This window comes from Muntiacus reevesi, chromosome 13 (genome assembly GCF_963930625.1).
Source record: "Muntiacus reevesi chromosome 13, mMunRee1.1, whole genome shotgun sequence".
Classification (NCBI taxonomy): domain Eukaryota; kingdom Metazoa; phylum Chordata; class Mammalia; order Artiodactyla; family Cervidae; genus Muntiacus; species Muntiacus reevesi.
In genome coordinates, this window is record NC_089261.1 from 4,778,509 (window position 1) to 4,790,749 (window position 12,241).

Sequence of the window (12,241 nt, forward strand, 5' to 3'; positions counted from 1 at the left end):
AGTGGAAGCAGAGCCCAGGACTCTTCAGGAAGGAGGCTCATACAGCCTCACAGCCCAAAACCCTTACACCTTCCCTAAAAAAACTCAAGAGAGTTCAGAAAGGTGTGGAGCCAGACAATGTCAAAACTCCGACCATCCCTGTGTACACCCCAACACAGGAACACTCCCGAGAAGGACCTCACCGGCTCAGAGGCGGCTCGTCGGGGCTGCAGCCTGGGGCGGGGTAAGGCGCGCAGCTGTCGTCCGCGGGGGTGGACGGGGATGGGCAGGGCAGGTACACGGCGCTCCACAGCATCAGGTTGCGCACGTGGCACACAGGGAACAGCACCTGAGGAGAGTACGGGGGCACGGGTTCAAACACGTTCCCACAGGTCCGTCAAAAACGCCTAGAAATGAGGGGACGAGCAAGCGCCAAGCGGGGACGCCCAGCAGTCCTCAAGATCTCCGAGAGCCGTTACATGAGTGAACGCAGCTCTTATTGGGCCAGAGAGGGTGGTAGACATTTTTCACCCGAGAGCCTCCGTGGGCATGAAAATCTAAAAACATTTTTCAAAAATCCATTTCTCATTAGTTATTTCTTAAGTCACCTTTACTGAATGACTGGCTTTTCTCAGCTTAATTTGTTGCTTTTACTGCACAAGAAAGCGAGTCATTCTGCTAGATGGTGATTGTCTGTTCCCTGGTACAAAGTTTGGCTTCAGAACACACTGTCAAACCTGTGTTACAGGATCACCTAAATTAATCATATGGAAAAGGAAGGAAGGCAACTTCCTTCCATACTGCTACTTGTCCAGGAGGCACAGGACAGAGAGAAGCAGCTAGCTTCAATTCTTCCTTGGACCACTTAACTGAAGTAAGACGTCATTCATTAATAGTCCAGCAAATCAATATAACCTCAGATTGGTCTCCTTGTCGTAGAAGGCAATGGCAACCCACTCCAGTACTCTTGCCTGGAAAATCCCATGGACAGAGGAGCCTGGTAGGCTGCCGTCCATGGGGTCGCAAAGAGTTGGACACGACTGAAGCGACTTAGCAGCAGCAGCCTCCTTGTGACTTAGAATTTAAGATGCATTCTGACATGAGGAACAAGACCATGGACCAGTGCACAGATGTATGTGCTTCCTTTTCTCTGCTTAACAGAAGGTGTTCCTTTGAGGAACAAAGTCTTAAAGGAGCTGCCAGTTCCCCATGTGAGCAGAGGGTCAATCAGACAGACATGCTAGTGTCACACACAGTCTTCTGCTGAGGCAGAAGCTGCAGTGGGTATCACCGCCTGTTGACACTGGGAAGATGCGGGGGGCCCGAAGTGCCTTCTGAGCTGTCAGGCATCCGGGGAATGACCTAAGTGACTCTTCCACATGTCAGGAGATGCTCGGAGTAAGTTAAGCTCTGGCAGAGACGCTTAAAAAAGACTCTTATCTAGAGTAGCCAAGTAGAGACGTGTGTTAAGGTCAAACCTCTCCGAACAAAGAGGAGTCGGAAGCAGGGCAGAGCATTAACCAGAAAACAGGCCTTTCTCAGGACAGAGTGGTTGGAAAAAAAAGGAACCAAGCCTATCCAGAGACAACCGAGATGCCTTGTTGAAGAGGATCCCCTGTGTCCCCATCCCCGAATTTACCCTGCTGCTGAGAGCAGAAAGACTGCAGGATACGTACGGCCTCCGCCTGCGAGGAATACAGCAGGTTTCTGAAGGCCTTGTTGCCCGCCCGCAGCAGTGACCACACAGAGCACGTCCGCTCCTGCGTGTGCTGCTCCCCTCGCTCCTTGGCGTTGTTGCACAGGAATGTCCCAAAGAGGCAGGAGTAGGTATGCTGCACCAGCTTCACCTGTTAGACCCAACATGAAGCAAAATCAAGCAAGGGGCGCGTGTTTTCTGGGGGGACGTCAGCCCAGCAGAGCCCCCTTCCCCAACACCCCTGATGCGCACTTCTGTTCACACTCGGGAAGGATGGGGGAACCAAGCTGCAGCCTCCTCACAACCCCGACCAACACCACTCCTGAGTCAGAAGGGCGTTGGCACCCCCATTCTCTCAGCCCCCTTGTAAACAACTTCCGAGGTCCTAAGTTAACTGGGCATAGGAGCAGGTCAGTGCGCCTCCAAGTCTGAACTGACAGCATACTTCAGAACACTTCTTCAACACGCTGCTGTGGGGCAGCCCAGACGTGTCTATCGGTGCAGAGGAGCAGCAGTGAGGAGACCGTTCTCCTGCCCTGCCGGGGAGGCGTGAGCAGTGGGAGGCACAGTAAGGCAGGAAGGCGGGGAAGAGGGCCGGAGCACATGCAGGGCAGCGTGAGAGGCCTCTGTGGCAGAGACCTGATGGAAATGAGAGAGAGCAGGGCGAATGCACATTGGGGGAAGGGAGCTGGGAGGCTGTTCCAGGCAGCAGCAACTGCTAGCACAATGGTCTAGAGATGAGCACAAGCTTGCCACTTCTGAGGAACTGAAGGAGGCCAGTGTGACTGACAGACACTGCATAAGGTGAAGGCTGGGAGGAAATGAGCCTGGACGGTAACCTCTGGGAGAGCCCTGCAGGCCACTTTAGGGACTGTGACTTTTACTGTGTGGAAGAGCAGAGTAACTAGAGGTTTCCTGACAGGAAAGACACAGTCTACATCATGTTTCAGAAGGACCTCTGAGGCTGCTGGACTGTCTGCAATTGGGGCAACAGCTGATGGTGGCTTAGACGACTGCTGGGAACAGCACAGGCAGCAATAAGTTATCAGGTTTTAGGTATATTTTTAAAGCAGAACGACAGAATCTGCTGACAGACTGAATGTGGAATATGAAGGGAGTTGAGGACAATATAAAAGTTTTGCCCTAAATGAACTGGAAGGATTGAGTTGCCATTTGGTGAGAAGGAAGACTTCTGGAAGATGAGTTTTGAGGTGGGGAGATATAGATATTAAGAACTAAGTTCTGAAAATGTTAAGTTTGAAATATCATTAAGACATTCAAGTGGAGATATTGAGCAGTCACAAGCAGATATCAGAGCCTGGAGTTAAGTAGAGACAGAGGTCTAGGCAGAAGACTATACATGTGAGAATCACAGATAGCAATTAAAGCCAAAGGACCAGATGAAATCCCTAGAGAAGGAGACTGAACTCTGGGGCATTCCAACATTCAGAAGTGGAAGGTAAGGAAGAACCGGCTAAGGAGACAGAAAGGACCAGCTGGTGAAACAGAGAACTAACAGTGTGTGCTAGAAGTCAACTGAAGAAAGTGTTTCAGAAAGGGGTGATTAAACTATGCCAAATATTAACGATGAACCAAAGAAGATGAAGAAAAGTCAAAAGCTACAAACTTCCTATTATAAAACAAGTCAGCGGGATGAGATGTGAGTTAGGGGGATATAAGTCGGGGTCGGTCATAAGACAGTGAGTAGTATTGTGCTGTGTATCTGAAAGCTGCCAGGAGAGCAACATCTTAAAAGCTCTCATCACAAGAAAAAACTTTGTCACTATGCATGGTGACAAATGTTAACTAGATTTTGGGATATCTTCTAGCAGATGTGAGAGCTTGGACTGTAAAGAACTGAGCGCCAAAGAATTAATGCTTTTGAACTGTGGTGCTGGAGAAGACTCTTGAGAGTCCCTTGGACTGCAAGGAGATCCAACCAGTCCATCCTAAAGGAGATCAGTCCTGGGTGTTCACGGGAAGGACTGATGTTGAAGCTGAAACTCCAATACTTTGGCCACCTGATATGAAGAGCTGACTCATTGGAAAAGACCCTGATGCTGGGAAAGATTAAGGGCAGGAGGAGAAGGGGATGACAAAGGATGAGATGGTTGGATGGCATCACCAACTCAATGGACATGAGTTTGGGTAGACTCCGGCAGTTGGTGATGGACAGGGAGGCCTGGTGTGCTGTGGTTCATGGGGTCGCAAAGAGTCGGACACAATTGAACGACTGAACTAACTAACTAGAAATATATACAAGTATCAAATCACTGTTGTATACCTGAAACTAACAAAATGTTATCAATTATACTACAAATTTTTTAAAAGGTGACTGAAAACTGATCACTGGGTTAGCGACGTGAAGATCACTGGTGACCTTAACAAGAGCAGCTCTGGTAAAGTGGGGTGAACACCTGATTGGACCAGGTTTCAAGAGAGAATGGGAGAAGAATTTTGGAGAGTAAATGCAGAAGACCTGAGGAGCTCTGCTGTGAAGAAATAAGAAATGAGGTAACGGCCCGAGGGGGATGCAGGATCCAGAACAGGTGTGGTCAAACAGGAGGCATTGCACCGTGCTTGTATGCAGACAGCAGTGATCCAGAAAAGCGGGAACAGGCCGACACAGAGGGTGGGAAGTAGGAATGCTGAAGCCGTGAAGCTGAGCAGAGGAGGGAGTGGAAGCTGGTGCACAGGTGGAGGGAAGCTGGAAGAGGGCAAGGCCAGTGTGTCCTCCTTCAAAGGACAGGAGCGGAGAGTGTGAAATAGACCCAGGCGGGTTGGTAAGATCGACTGGAGGGAGCAGACAAAAATCTATTGTTTCTATTTTTAACTACTGTTCAGCACTTCTATTATCCGTTTTTAAAGCTACAATGGAACAACTCAAAGACTTTATATAAACTTAGTGCACATGGATTCATTAAATGAACAAACACCTGTATTATCTTTTTTTTTTTAATAAAAAAGGTAAGAATAGCCCCTTAATTAAATCTAGAAAGGATACTGTTAAATGTGAAAACTGGTCCACTAACACTTACACTGATACCCCTATGAATTTAGAGGGCCCCCAAAATGAAGAATCACAAGCAAAGACTCACAAGGAATGCTTCACTGAACTCAAAAGAGCATGGAAATTGCCTCTGAAGCTGATGAACACAGTCAAGCCACTGCAAAAACACTGGGCAACGCTCGTTCAGATCATCCGAGTTCTCCCCATGACCACACCGGTCAGCAAACTTGTGGCCAAAATCCAGCCACTCCATCTCCACAAGGACCTGGAAACCCTGCGGAGAAGCACCCAGGAGAGACCCGTTTGTGCCTGTCTATCCAAACTGTGACTGTCCTGAACCCAAGGTCACCACAGGAGTCCCTTTCAACAGCCTGCACTCAGCCCATCAGGAGCCCCGACCCAGCCCCATGGCCAAACGACAGGACACATACTCAGGACGGCTTCCCAATTCCCCCGCCTCCACTCCATAATCAGCAGAGGGGTGGTAAATTAAGCGTTTATCTAAGTCTTTGTTAAGACTGTATTTTCAGTGCTTCCTTCACTATTAAAAAGTCACACTTTTGTCCCCTTCGTATCTTATTTTTAGATTTTGTTCATGTTACACTTATGAAGTCATGTTTGTAAAATCTTCCCCAAATCCCAGATTTACATATATATTTAGGGTACCTTAAAGGTTTTTCTTGTCTCTCTAATCCAACAGGTGATATTTCACAATAGGGTTCTTTCTGCACAGAGCACTGTGGTGATATCTAGACCCATTACCCTAAGAAGCACGTCAAGATCCTTCCTACAGAAACCCCATTTTCTGGGGTTAGCCAAAACTTTTCCATGTAGATATTCTACAAAGGAAAATATGTCTGTATGCCCAGTACCTTGTTATCTACAATCCACCCCCTTTAAAGAGGGACAGGCGCTGTGGTAGGTACTACTACAATTTAGCTCAAGGTAAAGGAGCAGTGATTCCAAACCACAGAAATTTCACTTTGACTGGACCTAACCACCTCAACCAAAACTGATCAAAAATCCCTGCACGGTTTCCCCTGGTCATCCTGAAGGGCTCAACCCTACCTCTATGGTTCGGTAGTAAGGGTCCAGCAGGAGCTTAGCCAGTGCCACAATCTGGGGGGTGCGGTCCCAGCCGTCGGAGCAGTGCACCAGCACGGGCCGCTGGTCCCGGTCCACGGCGTGCACCACCAGGAGCGCCGACTTCAGCAGCACAGACAGGTGATGGAGCCACTTGGTGCCCTCGAGAGCGGAGAGCCAGCTGAAACAGGGGACAGGAGGGGACAGGAGACGCTGACGCCACACCGGGTCATGCCAAACACCTGTCAAACTGAAAAGTAGCTCCCAGAGACATTTCCCCCCAAAGAAAACAAGCAGGAAACCTCTGTCTTTATAAAGTATGTACAAGCATTAGGCCCAGGCCCCACCACACAACAGGAAAGCCTTAGAAATAGGACAGTAATTAACAGGGCCACCTTTTGTTCCAAAAATCTTACTGCTAATTTCCCAGGGAGAATTAAAAATTTTCAGTCCGTAAAGAGTTGTATCTACCCAGTAAAGTTCGTTCTTTCTGGAATTTTTTCCTAAAGAAAAAAATGCAACCACTTCTGAGATGGAAAAAAGAAAATATTTGTATTTAACAATCAGCAACTCTGCCTAACAAGTTCTCAAAAAAAAAAAAAAGGAAAACTCAAATATATATGTCTGTGGGGACTTCCCTGGTGGTCCAGTTAAGACCCTGTGCTCCTGATACAGGGGGCCAGGGTTCGATCCCTGGTCTGGGAGCTAGATCCCACATGCTGCAACTACGAGTTCGCCTACGCAACTCAAGATCCCACATGCTGCAACCAAGACTTGGTACACACAAATAAAATAATTAAATATATTTAAAGCAATATGTTTCTGTAACAAGATACAGCGCCTTCCCTAGGGGCTCAGATGGTAAATCTGCCTACAATGCAGGAGACCTAGGTTCAACCCCTGGGTCAGGAAGATCCCCTGGAGAAGGGAATGGCAACCCACTCCAGTGTTCTTGACCAGAGAATCCCATGGACAGAGGAGCCTGGTGGGCTACAGTTCCTGGGGTCGCAAAGAGACAGACATGACCAAGGGACTAACACTTTCACAACAAGACACAAGTTGGATGCCACTCCAAAAGCAGTGCAGACAACATCACTTCGCACTACTGATCGAGTTGTGAGTGTTTATGGGTCAGAACCGGGTAGGCCCACACTACTGACTCAGACTCACACAAACGAGTAGTCAATGGCTGCACACTGTTACTGGGCTTGGTGAAGACTGCATTCAGCTGGGATCGAAAAGAATCTTTCTTCAAAAGTATCAGATCCCAAGAACTACCCCTTGGGAATAATGACAATAGGTTTTTTAAAACTGTGCTCACATTTTGTTTCTTGTGCCCTGCCATGAATTATACTCCCCACCCCCCACAAAAAGCTCAAATTTCTCCAAAATATGATCAGATCTGTGGTTAAGGCCACAGTCCAGCCCTTCAAACATTGAGGAGGGAATGAATACTTCTGCCAGGGAACTATGAGAAGGCTTTTGCTGTGATGAGTCTATAAAGGCCTATTAAACCTTGGGGGATAAGTATGAGTTTCTGGAATAGCTGAAAGAGAGGGTCTTTCCAGGCAAACAGACAGCAGAATGTACTGCATAAGTGCTGGCTTCACAAGGATTGGCTTGTTCTACCAACCAGACTGACTCCTAAGAGGGCAGACACTGTCTCAGGCACAGTTACACTTGCCCTGTGCAGTGCCTAGCATACACTGAAGGTTCCTACTTATTAAATCGTGGGTAAAAATTCCATCTCAAGACTTTCTATGGGCTATTAAATACATGAGAAACATTTTTTGCAGGTAGATTCTTTATTCTTATTCCTCATACAGTCTTGAAAAAGAAAACTAAAAGGTGGGGCTTAGGAGAACAAATACCAAGTTACCTCCTGGCCCCTGGAGAAACAGTAAATGAGAACCTAGTTCTCTTGAATCTGACTGACTCATCCTTAAAACCCAGTCAGTGACTCCATGCCTAACACAGAAGCTGCATCCAAAATCTGCCAATGGACGAGGTGCTGATACTGCGCTGATACTGCAGACTCCCTCATCCTGTTCTCAAAAATTAAGGGAGAAACCCAACCGGGCCTGAGCCCTTCACAGCTGTAAACAAGTGTCAGGAGGCCGGCTTACAGCTACTCCTGCCACAGCCATAGCATCTCTATCTACAGGGAAGCGTCAGTAATGCATTATGATCTGTGCCAAATACAGACAAGTCATCTCCTTCTTCCTTTACAACTTCCCTCCTCCCCGACATTCATGTGGACCAAACAAGGCCTAATTAATTACATCTTCTTGACTCAGAGCTTAAAAAACAGCTTTCTAAGAAAGACTTTTAACCTATGGAAGATACTAGAGACCAGGGAGTATTGACGCTATCCCTTTTATAGGCAGGAAAAAGGTTATCAGGAATTAACCTGATAACCACAGGAATTAAGCCATTGGCTTGAGTCACGCAATTAGTGGCAGATCCCCTGGACCCTCAGCAGACTCTTTCTGTGTGCCAACAGCAGAGAAGGGAGTGCTACTAGCTGGGCTCTAAGTATGTGTAGCAGTTGCAAACTGCTGACCCTCCAGGCAAGACAGCCATCATTTCTTCGGTCAGGCTTTTCCCCAAGGACAAATGCTTCACCCTCTCGGCTGATTGCAACTATGATGAAATTAATCATTTGCTACCAGGAGTTCATACAAGTGATTCAGGCAGCCATTTGATTTAATAAATCAAAGGATGCTGCAAAATTGATGCAATCATAAGATCTACTGAACAGAACTCAGAGAAATTGCTATGGGCTCTTGCATGAACACCAGAAAACAGAAAATTCTATCTTCTCTGGCACCAGCCTGGCTTCCTGAAATAGTAAAATAGGGGCTTTTAAATATTTATCTGTCCATATTTGTTTTTACAGAGCATTCCTCCTAATTTATCTTGTATTCAAACAGTTCCGTGGGGAGGGGTGTTATTTCACCTTCCTCACAGCAAATGCCAGCCATTCATTTTTAATAAGCAATAAAAATCATGGTAATGTTTTTAGTAAATAAGAAAGTAGTTTAAAATCAGAAGCAAATGTAAAAGGAGCTGATCTCCTGGCATGTTTAAAAGTTTAACCCTTTCTAGAACATGATGAATACACTTTTACTCTTCATGGTAAAACACTCCAGTTCAGAGGAGGTTAAGTGTCACTACAGGATGTCAGAAAACAAAGAATTAAGTTACTGAGTCAAAAACATGGAGAAGACAAAGAAGAGGGCCCGGGAAAAATAAGGCAGCAGTGCTTTCTCTTCTGAGGGTTAAGACCTGTTCTCTGCTGCACATTTTCAAACCTTTCAAAGGGCTAGATTTTTCTCCCAGTTCCTCCTTTTTGCTGCATGATCCTCACACAGGAAGGAGAACACCCATGGACTCATGGTAAAACTCAAGTTTACCAAAAAAAATAGAAAGACCCCCTCCAACTCATTAAAAAAGAAAAAAAGGGCAGCACAAGCTTCAAGCCAAGGCCAAGGTCTTACTTTCCCGGATCTGGCATCTGAGTGCAGAGCAAACGCAGAGACTGAAAACTCCTCCGAATTGAATGAATGTTTGCCATCCCCATGAAAACAACTTCACAGTTTGGGTAGTACTCTGCAGAGAGCAACAGAGAGAACACAGATGTGGTGAGTTTAACGTCCACAACGCCAAGTTCAAAAGGAGCAAACTGGCTCTAGAACAAATCCACTGGAGCTGCTGCCTAATGAAATACTGGTGTTTTGATGACTATTAGCCCAGTCCTTTATTATACAGCACTGCACTTGATTTTTAGTCATCGTTTTGAAAAGGAAGGATCTGTGAAAAAGATGTGTGGATGTGTCAGTTGCTCAGTTGTGTCTGACTCTGCGACCCCACGGACTGTAGCCCGCCAAGTTTCTCTGTCCATGGAATTCTCCAGGCAGGAATACTGGAGTGGATTGCCATTCCCTTCTCCATGTAAAGAAGGTACTGACATAAAATAGAAGCTTTTATTAAAAAAAAAAAAAAAAAGCTGTGTACTTCCACTTCAGGGCTTCTCAGGTGGCTCAATGGAAAAGAATCCACTTGTAGGAGATGTGGGTTCAATCCCTATGTCAGGAAGATCCCCTGGAATAAGAAATAGCAACCCACTCCGGAATTCTTGCCTGGGAAATCCAATGGACAGAGGAGCCTGGTGGGCTACAGCTGATGCGGTCACAAAGAGTCAGACATGACTGAATGACTGAGGGTGCACACAGATTCTCTTCTACCTTACCCCAGGTTTACTTCTTGGGCCTCTGCTAACATGCACCTCTGGAATCTATAAGAAGAACTGAGCAGAACCCCGCACTCACGCATTCGAATCCTGTACTCACACTGCTCTCTCCAGCCATCAGCTCACACCTGAGCACGGGGCTTGGGGCCTGTCCCTGCTCCATCGGCACACAAGCGGCACCCAGAGGCCCCTCCGTGGGGAAAGCCAGGATGCACATGGTGGGGCGCCACAGGTCAGAACCGAGGCGCTTCACTAGAGTTCCGCATTTTCTTCAAATCCCACCCCACGTTTTCAAGTAAAAGCCATCTGAGGACTTTTCTGTGGGCCCAGTGATGAGCATACCCAATGTCACACACAATAAAAGGCTTTCAGAAGGCTAAGAAACCAAGCCACAAACGAAGCGGCTTCCAAACCTAACAGGCCTTCTTAAGGGAGAGGACTGACTTTCCCTGTCACCAAAAGGCTGGCACCGGGAAGGCAGAACCTGGTTTCACTGCACTCCCTCCTCCATTTCTCCCATGAAAAGAGCATGCAGTACTGCGACTCCAAGGAGATGCGGCTCTCTCAGGACAGGCTGAGAACATGGCTTCCCGCTGGTTTCAGGCTGAGAACTGAGGCCCAGCTGGGCACGGGCGACCCGCACGAGGACAGCAGCGCTGTGAGCCTCACCTGGGCACTCACAGCCACCTCCTTTGGCTCGGTTTGCCACCGCTGCGGCATAGGAGCGTGCGTCCAAGATCAAGAGCTTCTGCGGCTGGATGGCTAGACTCTCTGCTCCTGACGCATTCGACAGAGAAGAATCTGGGGACATCAGGAACAGGAAGAAAAAACACAATGAACCTGCCTCTCCCAGAGCTGTTGCAAAATAAGAACCACAGACACTTATTACAGTACCCAAAAAACTCGATTAACTGAAATCCACCTAACCCAAACTACCTAAATATATTGGGACTTCTCTCCTGAGTTTTGTTTTCTATTTTGCCTACAATCTCTTATACCTCAGTTCTACCTAGAATGACTACAACAGAAGCCTCATGGTCTGGAAACACTGTGTAGGTCCCCTATCATATCTTGTCACGAAGGCAAGAAAGACAACACTCTAGTCCTCTTAAACCAAGTCTGAAAGAGAAGGTCTTCTGGTTTTTGCCAAGACCCATTACTCCTCAAACAATCCCACCAACTGAAGTTTCACTCTCGCTCTTCTAAGAAACCAAATTCTGTCTTAAACGAAAAAGGCCATTTCAAGAAAAGGTTGTCAGATGCTATAAAAACTGCCGCCAGAGGCCCAGGGACAACTTACCGAAGTCCACCTCAGAGAGGTCCCCTGCACAGGGGAAGTCCCGGGGGCCGCTCCGCGGTGGCGCCTTGCTGCTGCTGGACCGGGAGTCGGAGGCACAAGCCCTGGCTACTGACTGCACCAGGTGCTCGTCGTCGGCGTTCCTCCAGCCCCACCAGCTGACCTCTGGCTGCCCGCAGCGGGCAATGACAGCGCCGTTGCTCTGGTGCCTGTGTGGGGAACAACGACAACTGCACCCAGCCCCGCGGCCCTATTCGGGTACTCTGTGCTCACACACAGAGTGACACAGTAGATCTTAGATGCCTTAATGAATGGTTTGACTACAGGCACGTGATGGGTTAACTTCAAGGCCTCCCAGGGCAGAAGTTTTATAAACCATCAGAATAATGAAATCTATCTGGATCTTTCTGGATTATCATACCATTTTAGACACCTTTGTAGAATAACCAACAAAATGATAAATGTGTATTCTTACATAAAACAAAATATTCATGAAGAATAACTACTTTTGGAAAACTACCTGAATAACTGCTTTTGGAAAACTGGGTAAAAAATAAAATACCAATGCCACACTAATTCTGCTACTTAATAATGAAGCATTAATCTCTCCTTTTTAATACTACCCCTGAATATCCAAGCTTAATGGATGCTAAGACAAACATCTGTTTCCTCACTGATTTCTGAGGACTCAGCATAGCAACTGTGCAATTATGGTTGGTTTGAGGATTCTTTTCAAAACAAGATCCCACATTTGGGACTGAAATATTTACCTGGCCCACAATGGACTGCTTTACAAAACCTCCTGAGACTTCATGAGTCACAACTGCTCTTACTATAGGCAGAGAGCTCAATGAGCCAGTTACCCTTCCAAAACTCTTAGAAGGAAATGAATAGCATCAATAAGCCATACTCTGATAAGACCCT

General features: G+C 47.0%; 1 protein-coding gene across 10 annotated transcripts in view; it reads right to left on the reverse strand.

Moving 5' to 3' along the window:
- The window catches only part of MTMR3 (myotubularin related protein 3), a 125,979-nt gene that overhangs the window by 8,337 nt on the left and 105,401 nt on the right, over nucleotides 1-12,241 (reverse strand). For all 10 annotated transcript variants that reach the window (XM_065903738.1, XM_065903737.1, XM_065903736.1 and 7 more), the window contains 7 exons: nucleotides 11,321-11,526; nucleotides 10,690-10,821; nucleotides 9,269-9,380; nucleotides 5,754-5,949; nucleotides 4,774-4,959; nucleotides 1,656-1,826; nucleotides 183-328 (listed from right to left, as the gene is read on the reverse strand). In XM_065903738.1, the coding sequence (XP_065759810.1) occupies nucleotides 183-328; nucleotides 1,656-1,826; nucleotides 4,774-4,959; nucleotides 5,754-5,949; nucleotides 9,269-9,380; nucleotides 10,690-10,821; nucleotides 11,321-11,526 (1,149 nt within the window). The remainder of the gene's footprint in view (nucleotides 1-182; nucleotides 329-1,655; nucleotides 1,827-4,773; nucleotides 4,960-5,753; nucleotides 5,950-9,268; nucleotides 9,381-10,689; nucleotides 10,822-11,320; nucleotides 11,527-12,241) is intronic.